At 38.7% G+C, this 21633-nt stretch overlaps 1 protein-coding gene across 1 annotated transcript; it reads right to left on the bottom strand.

Annotated features, from left to right (window-relative positions):
* Nucleotides 1–15624: 15624 nt before the first annotated feature.
* On the bottom strand, nucleotides 15625–21489 carry pdcd10b (programmed cell death 10b). Its single transcript, XM_065277194.2, has 8 exons — nucleotides 21338–21489; nucleotides 20411–20571; nucleotides 20214–20267; nucleotides 19706–19823; nucleotides 18021–18147; nucleotides 17428–17506; nucleotides 17218–17300; nucleotides 15625–16101 (listed from the first exon to the last, which is right to left on the bottom strand). The coding sequence occupies exons 2-8, from the start codon at nucleotides 20498–20500 to the stop codon at nucleotides 16020–16022; spliced, it is 633 nt and encodes a 210-aa protein (XP_065133266.1). The 5' UTR covers nucleotides 20501–20571; nucleotides 21338–21489; the 3' UTR covers nucleotides 15625–16019.
* Between the last annotated feature and the right edge of the window lie 144 nt (nucleotides 21490–21633).

The following is a 21633-nucleotide window of genomic DNA, read 5'->3' as shown; positions in this document are numbered from 1 at the left end:
TTCTAAAAAATACTGGGTTATTTTCAAGCCAGTGCAAAGTCAAAAAGAGACAAACCCTGCAGAAAATGGTTATATTTGACACAACAATGGGTTGCAACAACCCAGCATAGGTTAAATTACTATGGTTTTACTACATTTAACACCAGAAAAGCTATGGCTACTCTCTGGGTCACAAAGGACAAACCCTGGACATAATATTTGACCTAACAATGGGTTAAAACCAAGGGGACAACCTTCTGATCTCTATTGTGAAGCAAGTACGGAAGTGGCCAATCACACCAAACACGTTTTAAACGCTTGGCAAACGCAAGGCACGCCACACTGCCTTTTTTGGTCACTTTTAAAAAAGAGCAGTGCAGCGCAGCTTTTTATATTGCTAGGCAACCACCAACACAGCTGTCCTGTCAGTCAAATATTGAAGCGTGAGCACTCTTTTGCTGTTGACTGTCATATTAGCAGAAACTTAAAAAAGTTTTATTGTCTCTTCCTTCATTGGATTGGACAATGGAAAAACGTGTATGACGTCGGGTGCTTTCCACTCTGAACACTCCATCAAAACTGCGTTGTGCAGCAAATAACGCAAGGCGTTCGGCACGCATAAACATAACGCTCACTGCCCATAGAAAATCATTCAAAAAGGTGCCTTCAACTGCCATAAACGCGTTTGGTGTGATCAGTCTCTTAAACTGCAATTCATCGACTGGCCGCATTTCTAAAAATGCCCAACTTTACAGTAGAATTAAATGTGTTTACAGCCTTGTACAAAATGTGTTTTTGACTTAATATATATAGATATAGCTATTTTTGCCCTTCATGACAACTGTGAGGGGGGTGATTTTTTTTTGTAAAATTATATTAAGCCTAAAAGTTCTGCATAATTAAGGGTGTGGCCACTTGAGTGACGAGTGAACTGCCACTGCTGTCACTACCATCGAGCTAGGCGGGGGTGGTTTCAGCAACCAGCCACCAAAGGGCTCTTTCAGCCACTTCAGCTTTCCCATGTCCCGCCTCTTTACCCATTTTGGATATCCACGGGTGATGCGCATTGATCATAGATATGTAAATTAGATGTCGCCTTGGCTATGGCAGTTCATTGGAACAAATGCGTCAAATAGAGCCACCATCTTGAAACAGGGGAGCACTGCATCAGTGTCATTGTAGGCAATGGTGTAATGGAAATGAAATCACCATAAATACAATTTTCTAGGTTTTCTTTTGGTTCGTTCCAACAGTCAGACATGTATTTAGCATTGAGTCCAGAAAAAAATAAAAGTTTTGATATTATGAAAATCTACTTTTTATAAATATATAGCATAGTGCTAGTAGGCCTAACATCCATACGCATCACCAAAGTCTGGCATTGTCCATGAATTCGAAGTATAGGCGTTACCTAGCTACTTCCTATGACAAGACCCCAGTTCCAAGATGGCGGTGGTTTTGTCGCATGCTTAGAACCCCAAGGCGACATCTAGTGTATATCTATGCGCATTGATGCGATGCAAAGATGGCGACAGCAGGCATCGCCAACTATTGGCTTCAAAAAAGCTTTTCACAAACCTATGGGTGATGTCACAGACACTATGTCCATATTTTTTACAGTCAATGGCTAAAACAACCTAGTATTTTGGCATAAAACAACCCAGCATTTTGGGTTACAACAACCCAGCATATCTTTTACCACTGTTTTACTACATTTAAAACCAAAAAAACTATGGCTACCTCTATAAAATGGTGAAGAGAAGCCAGTTTTTTGGTTTTAAAAGTAGTAAAACCCTGATTTGTGGTGGATTTTCATAAGGCCTGACCAAAAATAGGCAGGGGATTTCATAAAGAACAACGTTCCCCTGCCAACCTCTTAAAGAATATAAACTGTATTGTGGTGTTCATTCAAGGCTGAAATTTTAAAGAAGTGTGAAACCTTCCTCACACCCTAAAACTGGCAAAAATGCATGTGTTAAAAGTAGCATTGTCTTTCATTTGTACAATATCTGTAGTTTCTGAATAACCAGAAAATTTGTGTTTAGATGTTGTTCCTCAATACAGAATACATTCACCTTTTCCTTAAAAGATAACATTTTGATTCTAAGCTCCGCCTCTTGTGTGGTTCACCTTCTTTCAGCCTTTCCTCCTGATCGATTTTTTAGACAATGTTGGCTGTAACTCATCTCCTCTTCTATTGCGTAGATAGAGACAAAAAATAATCAAACAATAACAACTCACAAAAGTGCACAGTTTCGGACGACGCCATGGCTTTTATTTGGAGCTCTGGGGGAAATTGAATCTATTTCGTGAAGATTACACTCCCAGAGGCTGCAGATGGCTCTCGCCGGGTTACATGCTTTTGATAATTGCCACTGCGGAGAGGCCTAAGGTTACAGCAGAGTAACGGAGCATTCCGAATGAGAGCCATCAGAGTGCTTTTCATTAGCCTCCTCCAGTCTCCTTATCAATTAGCTCCTTTAAATCACACATTCACAAAACTATCCAGACGCTCGCTGAATGCCGAGCGGGATCGTCAAGTACCCTCATCCAGACAACAGCCAGACATCTCACCTTTGTAGAGAGTTATTCTAGCGGGAATGGGCCTTGTATTGGAGCCTTTTACCTCGTGGTTGTCTAACTGTCGTGATTATTCAATATTAGTTATGCAGACGTGTTGGATTGACGTTATCGGCCTGGAAAGCACGGCGAGGTGGGAGACCGAGAATGCAAACGCGTTTTGTCCCTGCTCGACAATGAGGTCGCAATTACACATTTGCCATTTCCAGCGAGTCCCAAGCCTATTGTTTTAAAAGGTGGCACGGCGGTGATTGATGCGGATGTTTTTGTAGCTTTAATAGAGGCCCTGTCAGCGACGGCGAGGACGTGATGGCCGCATTGTGTTCGGAGGGGTATCCATCTATCAGATTGTCATATTGTGGCGTGCCTCACGCTGATAAGCTAATTGCCTTTTATCAAATAAAAGAAAGCGAAATTGTCCGATCGATAAGGCTATCTTTAAAACGACCTAATTGCTTAAAATTGAGGGTAGAGCGTGTGAAAGCGCGGGAAGATAGCTATTAGAAATGTTTGGAGGGATTAATAACTCATTAAACGCATACTTTGATCCGCAGATGCACTGATATTTAACGTTAAAATGTGTCTGTCGTACATGCCAGAGGTCTAATTTTACATCCATAGCATGCGTAATGGGGAAAAACAGCAGGGTTGGTAAGACTGAAGATAACCTCTAACTTGTCTAATACATTAACACAATTACTCATGATTAAAACTTATAACAATGCATAAATCACATCATATTTTACACTATAAGTACTTTTGCGTAGAAATACTTTGTTCAATTCCTACCCTATACGTAGCATTAGTAAATTTTCTGTCTTCACAGACGACAACATTTGGATAAGAAAGGATTAATCGGACCTAATTATTTCGTCTTAGCCACGGACCACTAGTCATGGCTATAAGGAGATGCAGCAAAGAGCTAATTTACTGTATTGTCAGAGGGCCTATCATGGCTTCTTATTAGGCAGCATAGCAAATCCTAAGCTAAATGATCTGTGTCCAGCCTTCAGAGAGAAAAGACAGCGTCCTGCAGCAAAACTTCTGCCAGTGTAAATGAGTTGCAAGATTTGAAGAGAAACTCGTCAATACGGTATAAACTCAGGGACGTGCACATGGAGCCACCTGTGTATGTGTCATCACAATCCAAACATTGACTCATCGACAGTCTCCACCTGTGGAAGTACAATACTACTTTTACAAGACTGAGTATGTTTACTCGATAATGAAGTGTTTAAAATAGAATAGTTATTCTTTTGCGTTTCGGAAAAGTTTCTGAACAGATTCAATGCGATCTCCATTCACATCTGTGAAAATTACTTAAAGTCTCTGTAATGTCAATCTTGAAAATTGTTTCTAAATGCATAAAATTTATAGAAATGTATTGCTGAAACTATGTAGTACTAAACTGAAGAGTTTAAACAGCAATTTCTGAGTTCATGGTTTTTAAAGAGCACCTATTGTCCAATTCACGTTTTTACATTGCCTTTGGTGTGTAAGTGTGTATTAGTACATGTTCACGATATGCAAAATGTACAAACCCCAAAGTAAACGATGACATGAGTTATCGTCTCCGACTTAAATCTCTTTTTTGGCCTACAACAAACACACGGATTGTAGGCAACAGTTTACTTCCTGGGATTGGTGATGATTGACAAGACCGACATTATCATAATTCCTCCCACTTCCGATCTTTCAAACATGGTATGAAGCATCACGTCATGGTAAGAATCACAATGTACAGATTAGCTGGCCAATCAGGGACACAGAGCTTTTCAAATCCGTGCGTTTCAGGAAGAAAGTGAAATCTAGAGGTTTTGGCTTTATGAGTCACCGCACTTGGCCCCGCCCCTAACACAATAACGAGCATGTATTTAGGTTATAACGTTATTTTAAAGTTGAGAGAGATGGCAGCGTTCCTAAGAGTGGGTGTGGTTTCAGTGGTGACAGGGGACACGCCCCCACCGCTTGAGAGCTGACAATGCTGCTTATTTTTCCAAGATTTTGATAACTTATTTTATTTACTTGGCATTTTTCCATCATTAAAATTTGGTTGGGTGGTTAATAACACATTTTTCTGTGGTGTGACAAACTCAGAACACATTTAAAATCTGACTTTACAGGGACTTTAAACGTTATGCATGCCAGGCGTGTAGTTGGCGATGTGATGCAATGTCTGAACGAATAATCAGCTATACACGCACACATCCCATTACATTAAAGGGGTCATAGCGTGAAAATCAGACTTTTTCCATGTTTAAGTGCTATAATTTGGTCTTCAATGCTTCTATCTACCTAGAAAATGTGAAAAAGAACAAGCCAGTAACTTTGTTTGGGTAAGCAATTTTCTGCAAATTAGGTCGTTCAGATTTCGCCTGTTTTGTGAGGTAGGTAGCAAGGCAAATTACAATATACCGCCTCCTTTATCTGCACTATCCAACCACAGCACTGCCATTTAGTGCAGAGAGAAAGAAAAATAATTGACAGCACAATTGAGTTTCAATTACAACAAACCACCATCATTGTGATCAGTGTTTGCATTTCATCAGCTCATTTGCATTTTAAACGACACACCAAAAAATAACTTATTTGTGGGGTATTTTGAGCTAAAACTTCATCTTACGCACTCTGGAGACACCAAATATTTATTTTACACCCCTTTAATCACAAACATCACCGGCCTTCGAAAACATGCAATTTAAAGCCCATTTTTAAAAGTTTGCATTTTCAGGCCCCCAAAACACTGTTTTCGCATTCATTCACGACAAAAAAGTTTTCTGTTTTTATTGTGTTAGTGTGTATGCCCCCTGAGTAGACGTACAAACATATCGATGCTAAGTGTGCATAATTCGTTTAACCGCCACATTCAATTCGATCACATTATAATTAAACCTATGTCCTAAACCTACAGTTTATTAAATAAATGCCAGATAAACCTAATCACTATGCTAACATTTGCAGCCCCAATTGTGGCAAACACAGAAGCGTTAATTAAGCTAATGTTCTTGCAGCAGACGCACACAGTCGCACATGGCGTCACGCTGTGGGAGTGATTTGTAAGGCACCATGTGGGGCTCTAATCTGCGGGTTGCAGCGGGACCTTTACAGCCTGCTCACGGGCCCTGAGTGGCAGAAATTAGGCCCAAATTCAATCACTCGTCCAGGCAGGCCTGGGCTTTTCCAGCAGGCCTCGAAATGCAAGAAGGCGCCTTGGGACTTGAGGAACGGCTCGAGCTCCATCTGCGAAATGGGTAAGGAGAACTCGGCGAGGGAGTTATGAGTACTGCAGCCTGCCATCTCGCACATTAGTGTCACAGCTAAACTAAATAAGGACCCGGGGTTCGAGTGTTTAGCTGAGGAGTAATTTAATTTAAGGAACGACATGGCATTGTAAATCATAGCGATGAGACGGTGGACCGCGGTCAGAGGAAAGTATTTATCTTGAAGGCAATAAGAATGGGATCAGAACATTGAGGTAAAAATAAATCACTCACTAAGATTAGATATTTCTGCAGACTGAATTCTAGGATCTTCTGTCCTATTTGGAACCGCGTGCGACAGGAGTAAAATGTAAGCTATACTGCTTCGAACAAGTTTACTTTTCTTTGGTCATTGTTGAGGGATTCTGCAGTGGAGAGAGCCGGCGAGGATTGCTGCAGCACAGAGCACTGTATTAACCGATTGCATCAACTAATCCTCCAACCCATTTGCCGAGGAATATACAGAGCAAGACACTGGAGAACGCGCGCAAGCCTGACTCAGTCGTCTGTGAAATTGATAAGCCACAAGAGATCGACCATTTCTTACAAAATGTGCCGAGCCACGAACACGCATAAAACACAGCGGAACGCAAAAGAACATAAGACATGAAGCCATAAGCACCACAATACCCAGGTAAATTGTCTGCATATCTCTTGGAAATACAATTCATCATCCCCAACTGCAGCCTTGGCATATTCATTTTTCTCTCTTTCTCTGTGCTCTGAAGGATTGTAGATGTTGCGATAGGCTGCATAGGTTGTCCCGTGAGGCCAAACTGACATCCCATTAAGCCAAGAATGAAGTCCTTATACAATGGAAGAAACTCTTGGGAGTGAAATCTTACAGATAACATGAATCTCAGTGTGGACATCATCAAAACATAGGTGTATGTGGTATCTCGCAAACCTTGGTAGAAGTCATGCTATGTACAGTTAATATCCTCTGAGGGGAAGACCCGTGTAATAAAATGCAAAACAGAAATGAGAAAAATGAAATGAAAAGGTCTGTGGTCAGAATTGATCCTTTGGTGCAAATGGAGTGTAGTTAGGTAGGTTGGTGAAGCTTTAGCCGCACAATCAGTGCAAGGGTTCGTGATGCACTGCTCCACTGGGACCTAATTTACAGAGAGAGGTGCTTCACAATACTACAGAGCAAAAGCCCAACAAACAAACTACTTACCCATTCATTTATTCCAGCACTGATGCACAGGAGACACAACTATTTTCACTTTTTACCTAGTGCTTCAAGAGCACGGTTTCAAATGCAAACTACTTTTTTTGTCTTTGCAGAGAAAGTCGAAACGCAAATAATATTGTTTATGTTTTCAGCCCTATACATTCACGCATACGAGTCCACTTTAACTCTACAGTAAATATTGATATCAATTCGGCTGTAAAAGAATCATGTGAGGTTTCTTCAACGCAGTAGCATTGTTCTTGCAATGTTTATTTGCCTTGTGCTTATGGTGATCTTATTCAGCCCTTGTGAATCCGTATCTAGAATCGCAAGGCTATTTTCTTCCAGACGCTGAATAAAGCATACGTATAAATTCACAGTAAAGCTGTCGTTTATAACTACTGTATGAAAAATAATAGGTTTGAAGGTTTGGGAATATTATTCAATTTTACAGCCCGTCACGAAGGACAAGATCCTCTAGCAGATAAGAATCCATCTGCCCGTTGCTCTACACAATAAACAATATCATGATGCATTTTTGCAGAAGAGAAAGAGCAGGAATTGATCAAGCTTCTCCATTACTGGAGCAAACAGCAGGCAGGGGAAAGAGGAGGAGAGATAAAAGAACGTCAATGCACAGAAAATGTGCAAAGCCACAGAGAGAGGCGCTGCCCGGCATAATGACTCAGCTGACGCACAGGGACCTACAACTTTTAAAAGCATCTCAGACATTAAGCAGAAAGAGGGGGCGCTCCCTGCCCGCTATACTCTGACTGTAGGCGATGGTTGATGCAATTAAAACCAGCCCACGGCGCTCGTGCACAGACACCAGGAGATGCCCGATATGCCGGGGCGAAGTATCGCATCGGTGTCGGGAAGGCGCCCAGATCTCCAATCTTCCAGCAGCCGTCGCACCATGAATAATTAACACACATTACTAATTCAAACCTAAAGTGGTTGCCATGTAATCTACTGCAGTTCAGTTTAATTAAACACATGTACTCTTGAGCCATCGGCAACTGCGTGATGTGCGCCGAATGACTAGCTGCAGCGCGCTCGTGGTCACGCTTACCGAGATGATGTATATTTAATGCGTGTGCCTTCAAATATTCAAATTTTGTATCTTGGGAGGCGCATATACCGAAAATCCTTATCAGCTGGTGTCCATAAAGTATGGGCTGCATCTCTGAAGTGATTTGCAACGGAGAATTGCCAGGAGCCCGGCTGACCTCCGACCTCTCCCCAAACACGTTATTAAGATAAACCTTTTAAAGGCGAGTCTGGAGAGAGGATTTCCTCTATTGTGCTTTAGACGCAATAATGAAAGCAACCCCAGCGGGCTCGCCTTGTGTTATCAGACATCTGACCAACTGAAATATCAGTGTTGTGACCCACGCCGCCCCTGCATAAGAAACAGCTGTCCTCGTGGACCGAGTCGGAAGAAATGGAAAAACCACTTCGCTAAATGTGATAAAAGATGGGTAGGCAAATTTATTCCTTCTCCGCTCAGCCCTGTAAAGGTCTTTGTTTCTAAAAATTCAGAGGCTGTTCTGTACGTTACTGAGGTAAAGTTCACAGGCAAATTATGGAGGTGTTGGAACGGTGACGCGGGAAAATAATACATCTGTAGCAGTTCTGCTCAAACATGTATTTTGACACAATTACAGGTACGTTCTTTGAGTGAATTTTCACCCTTCGGCTTATGAGGGGTACTGCGTTATGACAGGTGGGAACAGAGCCGTGTTGAAGATTGCCTCGGAAGTGCTTGGGAAATTTGACAAGCTGATGATAGTATAAAGTAGTTGATACTTCACTGCCACCAACATTTTGAGCATAGTGATATCACGGTTGACTTATAAAGTATCTGTGTCTGGATTTTACTGTAGGCCTACGACTTGCAGCATGTCCGTAACTAGCTTAAATATTTTAATCGTGGTACTAATAGGCAGACTAGAGAAATTTAAACATGAAAACCCTACTATGAGGTTCCTCTGCCAGTACTATACTGGCATCCAGTGGCTGAGATGGGAAGATAATGGGAATGTAGTTACATATACAGTACATGGCCACTATCAAACACACACACACCTTTCCATGGCTGTGGAAAGAAGCTTGAATAATTCATGACTTGCTTAGCATTTTAAATACCAAATCTCTTGGCGTTCATGAGAGCAAACCAGACGTGGACATAAACAAAGATTCATGTTACCTGTTATAAAAACTGTGGTTTATTTATCACCTATTGCACAATGAGCGAGGTTGGCATTAATAATAAACAACATGCCCTTAAATGTATGTCATGCGCCGAGACAGTAGGCAGGGTACAGGCCGCTATATGCCGAATGTACCTATGCGGCTGTATTCAATTACCTCTCCCCAAGTTAATCCATGGTTCAACAACAATTTTAATTTCATGGAAGAGTACACAGATACCTGGGGATTGCAAGATTCTTGCATTTTAATGACCTGGGTTACAGTAGGCCACCTGCCGCCTGCACCCTTTCTGACTTGCAAAAATAAACAGGCACTCAGCAGCACACATCAATCAAGCATGTTGCTATGATAACTAATGGTGTGAGGAGGTCCCACTTCACCATTAAAGTGCATCCTCCATCAGTGGCATCAGCAGGGAATCACACGGCTCTTAACATCCTGGAAAGAGACCGGGAGAGTTTCATCTAAAAACCAATCTATGATTGAACGGAGATAACCGACATGAAATGTACCTCGGAAAATGATCGAAAAACCTCGGTGGTCAAGCACGCTTCTAAATATCCCGGAATAAATGAACGTCATCATAACAAAACTAACCCAGGGTTTCTCAAACTTGGGTTCGAGGGAATAGCAGGGGGTTCGTGAGTTGATGCAAATAATTAATTCATTCCAATTATAATATCAAATAGTTTACTTTTAAGGGTATATAGGGGGCTATTTCGGACACATTACAGTTATAATAGTTTTATTACCTTGATAACATTATTTAAGCCATTGTAATGACAGCTGTGTGCTAGGTGCTGTATAATCACCATGTCTGCATTTGACCACTCTTGTTGCCATAGTTTCTAAAAGCTGAAACCAAGTATAGCTCAGATATTACTTCAAATGCGAGAATGACAAGGGATAAGCAATTATTAAAAATAGGAATCTCTCTGAATTTACAAATCCTTAGGGAACATTTGGGAAAATGTAAGTACACAACTGTATGAAATATATCACACTGTGTAAATGGTAGGGGTGTGATGAGACACGAGATTGGATTCACAAGAACAAGATGAGATTTTTACACTTTTTAAGAAATCCTAAATGATAAAATGTATAAAAGGGAAACTGAAATCACACATAAGCTTTGTGTGTGTGTATGTGTGTGTGTGTAAACAGATCTAATGTTTGAGCCTGTAACAGATAAAAATCCAGAATTATTAATTATTTGGAGATTGGTAATGGACGTTTCTGAGTGGTAAGTTTGTGTTTTTTCAGCATGGACCTGCAAAACGTAACTGTAACGACAATAGTAGAACTTCAGTCTTAATGTTAGCATATAGCATTAACTAGCATATAGTGCTAACTCGGCAGTCCCAAACTTGTTTTTAGCATTGTAACAACATTGTACTTTAACTAAAAACTAATTTAATGTGTAATGTAATGTTGGGGGCGTACATCTCGACTGTAACGTCACAGGCAGTGTTATGTTGACATTAGGGATGTCACGATTCTTCACATCCTCGATTCAATTAGATTTTCGATTCTAAAGTCACTATTCGATTCGATTCTAATTTTTTTTAAGATAAAAATGCTATGCCATTATTATTTATTATTATTATAATTTCATATTAACATGCACATTGCAGGGTTTGTGGAATTTACTTTACGCAAGAAAGCTTGTAGGATTCCTTCTTGCACGCACACGCACATGACTTGTGCGTCATAAGCAGCTGCGCTTCTCTCTGTCTCACTTGCATGCGCTCTCGCATCTGTCCGAAGTCTTAACATAAACTAAAGTAGTAAACCTTACGTATTTGTTCAGTTTTATGCGTTTCATGCGAGCTGAGGCAAACTATCCCTTTTGTTTAAAATATAACCTGCTGCATCTTGGCTCCTCGCTCACTCTCGCCCATGTGCAGAGAGCTGCGCTCTGTCCGAAGTCTGATCACTAGGTAGTAATCCTGTTTATGATATGCATTTCAAGGAGTTGTAGCAATACATCCCTCGTGTTTAGAATATAAATCTCTGAGAGTTTTTTCCCCCGCTTGGCAGCATCGACGATCCCATTTTTTAATTCGAAGTTCGAGGGTGTGACTTAATTTCGTTCCATATCGATTTAAAATCGAAATCGTGACACCCTTAGTTGACATTGTCCTGTTTTCCACCAGTCTTTTGCATACACGAGGTTTACATAAAAAGGAGGAAACAATCATGTTTGAGGCTCATGATATATCATTACCATGTACAGAACTTATTATTCATCTATCCCTACACTGTAAAAAAATTCTGTAGAAATTACAATGTTATTGCAGCTGGGTTGCCGGTAATTTACCGTAGATTTACATTTATGTAATTTACTGGCAAGAATTTGTTCAAAGTTCAATCAATTTTAAATATTAACAAGTATTTATCTTTACAGAATAAAACTATACAATAACAGCCTCATGAAAAGCATTCTGGGAACCATAAGTCATTATCAACCTTTTTATGTTTTTTGTTTCCCAGAATGTTTTGCTTGATGCTGTTTTTTAGTTTTACTCTATAAAGACAAAGACTTGTAAATGTTTAATGTTCATTTAACTTTGAACAAAATGTTGCCAGTTAAAAATATAAATTTAAATCTACGGTATATTACCGGCAATCCAGCTGCAATTTCTACGGAATTTTTTTACAGTGTAGCTAAATACAGTTTTACATTCTATGGCACCTTTAACTAAGTAATTGTATATGTATATGTAATTTTGTATATTGTAAGTGAGAAATAACCTTTAAAATGGCATGTAAAAACGATGATGTAATAATAATTGGTAGCAAAAACAATTAAACACATGGTTTTATTATACAAATTACTATATTTGTATTTGTATGTTTATATGTATTATAACAAATGCCTGCAGAAGACGAGTGCTTTTTTTGCTTTTTTTTAGATTGAGAAAGTGCTTAGTTTTGGCCATACAACATTTAAATCCATAATATTTGTACAATTCTTTACAATAGAAATGATACAGCCACTTTCTTGAGCAAGAACATGCAGAAATAATTATACATGTAAATGATCAGCAGACAAACCAAACACAACGTATCTCGATCAGACTTTGGCCGTATCTCAATGCGAAGGCTGCAGCCTCCGGAGGTCGCATTTCTAGGCTGCATACAGCATCAAGACCAGTTTTGGGGAAAGTTACTTTTAAAAGTAATGCATTACAATATTAAGTTACTCCCAAAAAAAGTAACTAATTGCGTTACTTTTCATGGAAAGTAATGCTTGCGTTACTTTTGCATTACTTTTTCTTGGCTGAGGCTTAATCTCTTTTAGGCCTTGCAGACTGAAAAGTTCTGCATTCAGAAATTGCATATTTCACCACAAAAATGTTGAGCTCTGGCCTGCCATCTCAGTTTCTGAGATTTCAACTGTTCTGACACAGGCATGTATGCATAGAGTGCATAATGTGACTACGTTCAGTTTAATTCAGTACATATTTTTTTTTTTTCAAATTAATTAAACAAAAAAGTAACTTGCATTACTTACTCGTTACCTCAGAAAAGTAATATTATTACATAATAATGCGTTTACCCCCAATACTGATCAAGACTTTCTTGTTTCAGAATATTAACAATTATAAAGTTGACTGTTATTCTTAGTTAATAGTAAATTGTTTAATATGCTCATGACTTGCGAATGTAATAGTCAGTTTTCTTAAATAAACCAGGTTTGATTACATATGCACCCTGCATGTGACCTCCGCAGGCTACAACCTTTGGATTGAGAAACGGCCTTTACTTAATGCTGATTTCACGACATCGCATTTCACCTCCATGAGAAATCCTGTGACATTTTTATCTCGCCACACAAGATCTTGTTAAAAGGTTTGAAAAACCCTATCATAGATGATCCACACTGACATTAAAAAATCTATTTAAAGAGTGAATTCTGTGTAAACATTCATTGTGCTATTCTGAGAATGCAGACAAAAACAAAGCCGTCCCTAGTAAATGCTCATTAAACTCGGACCATTTTACATGCTAATGCTGCACTGGCTTGTGGGCATTCCGCATTATTGTCTGCATGTTTTCCTGAATCCAAAAGACTGGAGAGCTTGGCGAGAATATCAAACATTGCGTTTAAATTAAATTGGAGATTTTGACTGAAATGACTTTGATTTAAATACAGAATTCTGAAGGCAAAGCGCACTTTAGAAAATGAAATAGAATTTGTACTTCAGAACCATCAACTCTCAGCGAGGCTTTTATTCTATAACAAGCACTTATTATGATGAGGGCTATTAAAGCAGGCAGTGGATGAGACCGTGTCAGCCGCCTGGCTTTCCCATGTCACATGTCAAACTGGTTCATAAAAAAGGCTTTTCCGGTGGTCTAGAAACATATGTTTACAGTTTCCCTGTTCCCCATGTTCAGAGAACATGCACATTAAAGGGATAGTTCACCCAAAAATGAAAATTCTGTCATCATTAACTCACCCTCATGCTGTAACCTGTGTGAGTTTTTTTTTTCATTCTGTTGAACACAAAAGAAGATATTTTGATCATAGAGATCACGCACAGTTAGCAACACCTATTGACTTCCATAGTGTTTGTTTTTCCTACTATGGAAGCAAATGGATACGTCAACTGTGTGCTTACCATCATTTATCAAAATATCTTCTGTTGTGTTCAACAAAAGAAGGAAACTTATACAGGCTTAGAACAACTTGAGGCTGAGTAATTAATGACCAAATTTTGGGGTACCACCCCTAAGTATATAGACGCTAAACAAGTGAAACAAAATTCTCTGAAAGGTCAGACCACACGCTGTTTCACCGCCTATAACAGTTGCTTTACCAGACATAGGGCAGAGCCCATGCTGACCCTTTAACCTGAGTATTATATCGACAGGTGGGAAGTGTGTTTGAATGCCATAATCAACACAGACAGGCTTCCCTGCTGACATTTCCAATCAATGAGTCTCTATAACTGATCAATCTGCCGCAAAGCTTTTCAACAAAATCAGACAAAACAGTATTCACCAGACGAATCGCTGAGCCTAAAAGAGCATCATTAGTTATTATTACAGCAGCAGCAGTAATGTGTCTGTGTGGGCCTTGGGCTTTCTATTTAGAGTCGGTAATAAATGGTTCGCTGTCGCCCCGCCTTGGCAGTCACTTATGCTTTCGTATTATGGATTTCAACACACAAAAAACTGGAGAAGAAAACCTGCCTACATAGGATGATACATATTAATATTCCATGAATGTCGACTTGGACTTAAATTATGAATTATTTAAGGTTATATTATTCTTTTATTTTTGTACACATTTTACAACAATAGTAAACTCATCACGTGCAACTATGGGAATTTTTTTGACTAAAAATATCCAAAATAACTTATAACGATTACGTTTTATCTTCAGTGTAGTGACTTCGCTTGCAATTTGTAAAAATAAAAGGTACTTGTGTCATTTTATCAAGCAGCTTCTTGAGTTCTTAATATTTATCATTTATTCTGAATCTGGACTTTTTTTTCTTCATTCAGTCATCAATTTCCAAAACATTTTAAATGCATGGTTGCAAGAACATAAATTTTGTTGGCACTATTCATTATAAGGCATTACCCCAACAAGCAATTTTGCATTTAAAGGGACACAATGATATTACACAGTGCCCAAAAATAGTCCCCTTGGTTACTTTCAATAGCAGGGGAAATTATCAGATTCAATGGATTATGCTAAGCTATGTTAAAAGTGGTACCGCCAGGCCCTGGAGATCAGCTGAATGGATTCCAAAAAGGTAAAAATCAAATGTTTAACTCTAGGGGAGCTGGAAAAATAGACTATTTTCAAAAACATTTGGAGTGTCCCTTTAAAAGACGTCAAATAGCTGTCTAAACACAGCCCAGATGTCTAGGCTTAAACAAGGCAAAATTTGGGCTGTCAGAGGAAATGTAATGAAACCAAAAAACTTATAATCATTGTTGACTTTGCTTACATGATGGAATATCATACAGTACATCTTACAAGTTATTGCAAAATGTAACCAAATTCAAGTTTATTTTGGCTAGAAGTGAGTTATTTATTCCCTCTCTAGACGGTCAAATGACGGCCATTGCTCGCTGGGTACATTTTTGTTCAAATAACTCATTTCAAGTATGCCTTCAGGTAAAAATGTTTTTAAGACTTTAAAGGATAGAATATATTCTGTCTTTTAGATAAAAATACTATTATGATGAAGTCATGCTACACAATTACATTATACTCAGCTTCTCCTGTCTTTACTCATTACATAGATCATTTAATATCCACTTAAACGCAAACAACTATTCCATTAACTCTGATTTGTAATGGACATTGCGAGAGTTCAAAAGAAACCATTTTTTTATTCCTTTGTGCATCTTTTTTTGTGAATAAATCAAAAGCTCCAAGGACAGAGAATATTAAAAATTTCAACATTTGGAAACTATTTATTGAACATTTATAACCAAATATCTGTTAAATACATCATTTAAATTTCTCATTCATTATGCCTGAATGTCAAATAATGAATACCAATATTTACACGTTCGTATATGGAATGCTGAATGACACTTTAAGGCGTAAAGTCTTTTGGCTTTCATGTGACTGGAACATAATGACGTCAAGAAGAGTCATGAAATTATGATTATTAAGATAGGAGGAAAAATAACATTTTGTCTTGAACTCCTCATTCCAACTTCCTTCAAATGAGGCAAAGTTTATAAATTATAGTTTAAAAGATGATTACATATAACTGCTTCCATATCCCAGCATACATCTTGATTTCGCATCCCTGCATACATGACAACTTTGTCTCTTATGCGACGGTTTTGAAGGTTCGTAGTATCAAGTTAGTTTGGTGGATTAGCCTGTTGGCACTGTTGAAAACGTTTATTGCCCTGCGAGGTGAGAAAAAAAACATGAAAGATCAGGATACTATCAGGTGTCCATTTAAAGGAATACTCCAGCCAAATATCAAAATTACCTCATGATTTACTCACCCTCAAGCAATCCGAGATACGTTTGTCCATGATTTTTCAGACAACCCCATTTGGAGTTGATTTAGTGAATGTCCTTGCTCTTCCAAGTTTATATTGGTAGAAAACAGGGATCAGGTAAAAACTTCTGACTTTAAACCCATAAAAAGTGCATCCGTCATTCACAGAGGTAATCTACAAGGCTCCAAAGGGTCTATAAAGGTCTTCTGCAGGTAATCGATGCAATTGTGTAAGAAAATATCCCTATATTATATTTCTGCAAATATTCCGGTAATGGCGCCATGGGTACATTGCGCAGTAAGGGGCGGGACACACCAAAGCTTTTATACGCGTCTGAAAACGCCTAGAGGATGCCGAATGTCAGCTGTTTTTTCATCTGAGCGCCAGCTTTCTTCAGCCGAGCACTTTGGAAGCTGTGATACTTGAGCTGTGAGCCGATTGGTTGTTGTGATACTTGTCCAGCCCCTCCTCCACTGTGATTGGACGGGCGTGTGAGAACTGGCATTGACGAGCGGAACTTTTCACCCAAAGTTGAATCTAAAACCGCCGAGCGCCAGCTTTCAGTGCGGAAAAAAAATTCTAGCTGCTGGCTTATTTGAAAAACGCAGAGCTTTCATTGGAAACAATTAAAAACATGCGCCAAACGTGCGAGTCCAAGATGGCGTCGTTACCAGAAGCTAGTTATTATAGTTTATAAAGTTTAAAACATGGATATTTTTCTTGCCATATTGCATCGATTACCCCCAAAAGACCCTTATTAACCTCTTGGATCTGTGTGGATTACTTCTGTGAAGGATGGATGCACTTTTTTTGTGCTTCAAAGTTAGAAATCGTTCCAGATCCCTGTTTTCTCCCATTATTAAGCTTGGAAAAGCAAGGTCATTAACTAAAATAAATTCAAATGTGTTTGTCTGAAGGATTATAGACATATTTATCTCGGACTGCTTAAGGGTGATATGTGGCTACAGTATTGCTTTAACATGATCATTACATATCTGTTACTGCCCGTTTGCTTACTTTCCATCTTTGAAGTACGTTTTCAGCGTATCACTGAAGCTTTTGGAGTACTTCACAAATTCTTTCTTTTGGTGTTCAAGTGCCTAGAAAAAATAAATTTTATATTAACCATTTTAATTTTAGTCACAAACTTGAAACTTGACAAAGGCAATTCCAAGTCACTACTTAAATAATCACAAACAGTTTCCTCACTGTTTCTGACAGACTTACCCTGCGATTCTGATACTGATATTTCTTAAACACATTGTTGACTGTGTCCAGCAGTTCCTTTATAGCACTGGCTATGTCTCTGTGGAAATCAGAGAGAGGTCGGAAGTGATGAATACATTTATGACTGGTGAAGCACTGACTCAGCAGTCAGACTCTGAAGTCTGAAATGAGCCCTATTAAAATGTATACAGATCTTTCACATTTTGTCATCTCCTGCATTCACGTAAATGTTAGCCATGTGAGACTGTGTAGTCAGTTCATTGTTGGCTAACTGATTAAAGCTAAATCACTAGACTATGCAAAGCTATAAGGAAGAAAAATCTATAGGCTCCAAGAGATTTAAATAGTTAGTGGGTGATCATTACTCTAGTAAGTACATAGCAGATGCTTTAATCCAAAGTGACTTGCGTGTGCACTTGTAACAGGGTCCATCCCTCTGGAGAGACCCAGGGTTAAGTGTCATGATCTATAGAGAGTTTTACCATTCAATTATCACCCCAGATCTTTAAAGGGATAGTTCAACAACAAATATTTAATCGAATGTCATTATCTGATCTTAGTCAACGGTTTCTTTAAAAGGAGAAGATGCTCACTTTATGGTTTGTAGAAAGCGCACCCTGTCGTTGATCTCATCTGGGATTCTGCTCAAGATCTGTTTGAGGGCTCTTGCCTTCTCATTCAGGTCGTGAAATTCCTGCTCTGGTCTTTCAATCAAGTACTCTGTGAAATGCGTGAGGAAGATACACTGTTGTTTTACACATAAATATTTCAAGTGTTACTGCAGTGCTGTTCAGTATACAATAAATGAAGGCTGCTGGCAAAAACCGATTATAGCTGGGTCTGAAATCGCATACTATGACTGAATCAGATGAAGTACCTACTGCTTTTTTCGTAAAACAGTATGTGTGAGTGCAGTATATATACTGCTTCCTCCATGTCATTTAAACTTTGATGTAATTACAATAAATCACGTGGACTATAAGTACAACTAAATCACATTTCTTGGTATCTAAATCACTTAAAGGAAAACACCACAGTTTTTCAATATTTTACTATGTTCTGACCTCAACTTAGATGAATAAATACATACCTTTCTTTTTTCAATGCGTGCACTTATTCTTTGTACAGCGCGTCGGGAATGTGTTAGCATTTAGCCTAGCCCCATTAATTCCTTAGGATCCAAACAGGGATGAATTTAGAAGCCACCAAACACTTCCATGTTTTCCCTATTTAAAGACTGTTACATGATTAAGTATTATTTTTCGATTAATCGTTTTTTTAAAACGTGGTCGATTAAAAATCGATTCTCAAAGAGCAGAATCGATTTTTTTTTCATATTTATTTCCGCAAACATTGAATTGAGGAATGGAAGCATTTTAGATTTCGCAAGCAATTTCGTGTTGTGGCTTTTAATTTCTTTTTATTAATTACCCACTTGTAAACTGCTGTTCACAGTTCTTTTTTATTAATATAGTATGTGTATTAAATCTATATTCATTGAGTTGAATCGAGAATCGAGTATAAAAACCTACCCGAGAACCGGAATCGAAAATTTAACCGAGAATCGGAATCGAATCGATAGCTTGTGAATCGAAATCGAATCGATCTGGAACATCTGAATCGATACCCAGCCCTATTAAGTATGGTGGCACAAAATAAAACGTGGCGATTTTTTAAGTGGATAAAAATGAGAACTATATTGTATGACGTTAGAGCACTTAGTTTGCAGCACTTTGACCTCGGCCGCCCTAATATTGACGGAAGTTTGAGCGAGAGGGGGAGTAGTCAGGAGTGTTGATGTTACTGAAGCCGAGGTCGAAGTGCTGCAAACTAAGTGCTCTTCCGCCATACAATATAGTTCTCTTCTAAATTCATCCCTGTTTGGATCCTAAGGAATGAATTGGGCTAGGCTAAATGCCAACACATTTACGACATGCTGTACAATGATTAAGTGCACGCATTGGAAAAAGATGTATTAATTTGTCTAAGTTGAGGTAAGAACATAGTAAAATATTTTTAAAAAACTGTGGCGTTTACCTTTAAAGCGCCGTCAGGTCCCAAGATTTCCTGTATTTTTATTACATTCACTTTTTGAATTTGGTGGCTCCTCAGCTTGTGTGGTGTCACGGGACAGTAAAGTGTCCAACGAATGCATACTAAAAAACGTAGCCATACTTTTCAACAACTATATTTGAACATACTCGCCTCACATACAAATTTTCGCCTACTCTATAATATGAAAGTAGGCGATTTCAGATGCAGATGTGCGTATTCTTACCCTCCACATCATCTGCTGCCATGCGCAGTAGTGACTCTGTAAAGTTGATCTCTACATTCTTTTTCTCCAGTATCTTTATGATGATGTCCTGAGTGAGCCCTGGGTTTTCTTTCTCTGCCTTATGAGGCATAAACACAGTATGAGACATAGAAAAAGCTTGGATGCAAAAACCCTGAATCAGACTTTTTTTATCAGACTTTTAATGGACTAAACCAGTATTTTTAATGACCTGAGGCCGGGATTAAGCGCAGTTTAAGTATTTGATGAATACCTGCATAGAGCATTCGGTTAATATCCTTATCTCTTTTTTGACTGAGGTAGCGTTTCAGAGGCTTTCGCATCTGAGCTCCTCATATATAAACAAACACAGTAATATATACTATCATATGAATAAACATGACCTGTAAGAGTGATTTCATGAAGTTACTCTAAATACACAAATGTTTCAGCACACTTAGATTGGGAGTGATAACACTTGAGACTGAATCTTAACATCACAAGATCTTACTTTTATAAATGCTTGCCGCAACGTCTGTGCCGCTGACAGGTTTATTTCCCCCAACTGTTAGATAAAAAAAACTCAACATCACACAACACGGTAAACAGTGTATCATACTCTCAGACTTGATCAAATATCAACTTATATCACTATGCAGCGAACAGTTAACAAATGTGTACAGGCCACTTATTCATACATCTGATTACCTCATTGAAGACTGGGTACATGACTGCATATAAAGTCATAGAAACTATCGAATTTGTCTCAGCTTCATTCTTCATCTCTTCCATTGTCATCCTCAATGGAGAGGCTAACACAGGTAAAACTGGGCGGTTGAGCCAGATAACTCACATATATCCCAAGAGCCCTGAAATACATTTCAGAAGGAATAAATTAAATTTACATTCATGCACATTTATCCAAACTGCATTCAAGTTAAACGTTTTATTAGTATGTGTGTTCGTTCACTGATAGTCAAACCCACAACCTTTGCTACCTATTGAACTACAGAAACACTGTGAATGGTGTTTAAACCCAATTCAAATGCACTTGATGATTATATATACAAGTATATGTAGTATTTTTTATGTATTTTCACAGTAAAAAGCACTTCGATTAAGACTTGCAGACTCAAATAGAAAAGTTTGAAAGTGTTTATGGTGGGGCGGTGGACTGATGCATTACACCTGATCATCAATGCTCCAACCTACTGTATGTGTTTCAATCAACATTCATTCATACTGTTGTGACAGCAGATTATGTGTATAATACAAGTAAGACTTATCATGTCTCGCTAAAATACGGTCTAGAAACAAAAGTTGACATAAAGAATACGACTCCGAGGTTAGTTAGCTTGCTATCCGGTTCATTTCAAGGTATGCAGCAAATACTTATGTAACGTAACTTGGCTATTCTTTATTATTAGACAAAACTTTATGTTTATCTTTCAATTTAGAACAGTCATAGACGAATTAAACACATCTCATTTGGGGGTTATTCAAGCTTTGCATACAGGTCAAATGTTTTAAAGAGATAGCATAAAAGCTAACTCTTTCACAGGTTGCCAGGAGCAAGCTGGCTATTAAATTGACAAATGGGTTGATACAATCACATTACAGTTTATACAGAAATACCTTGTCTTTGCCTGAGAGATCCACAATATAGCGATAAACACTTATGGCTTCCGTGATGCTTAGCTAGCAGAATTTAGCTGTATGTTTGTTTTTCACTTCGGAAGTCGGAAGTTTTCTGCTCGAGCTGCAAGAAAGTTGACGACTTCCGCACCGCGGCCAATCAGATCGCACGCTCTATAGGCGTGCACACAGACGTTGGAGCTAATAGGCGTGTTCGACTACTCACGGATGATCAGCGTATGACACTGAAGTACCGCGAGAGCGATTTGAACACTCGGCTATCTATTCGCTCTCGC

This window comes from Paramisgurnus dabryanus, chromosome 6, assembly GCF_030506205.2.
Source record: "Paramisgurnus dabryanus chromosome 6, PD_genome_1.1, whole genome shotgun sequence".
In the NCBI taxonomy this organism is placed as follows: Eukaryota; Metazoa; Chordata; class Actinopteri; order Cypriniformes; family Cobitidae; genus Paramisgurnus; species Paramisgurnus dabryanus.
Note: the sequence above shows the minus strand (reverse complement) of the source record. Positions and strands in the feature narration are given on the sequence as shown.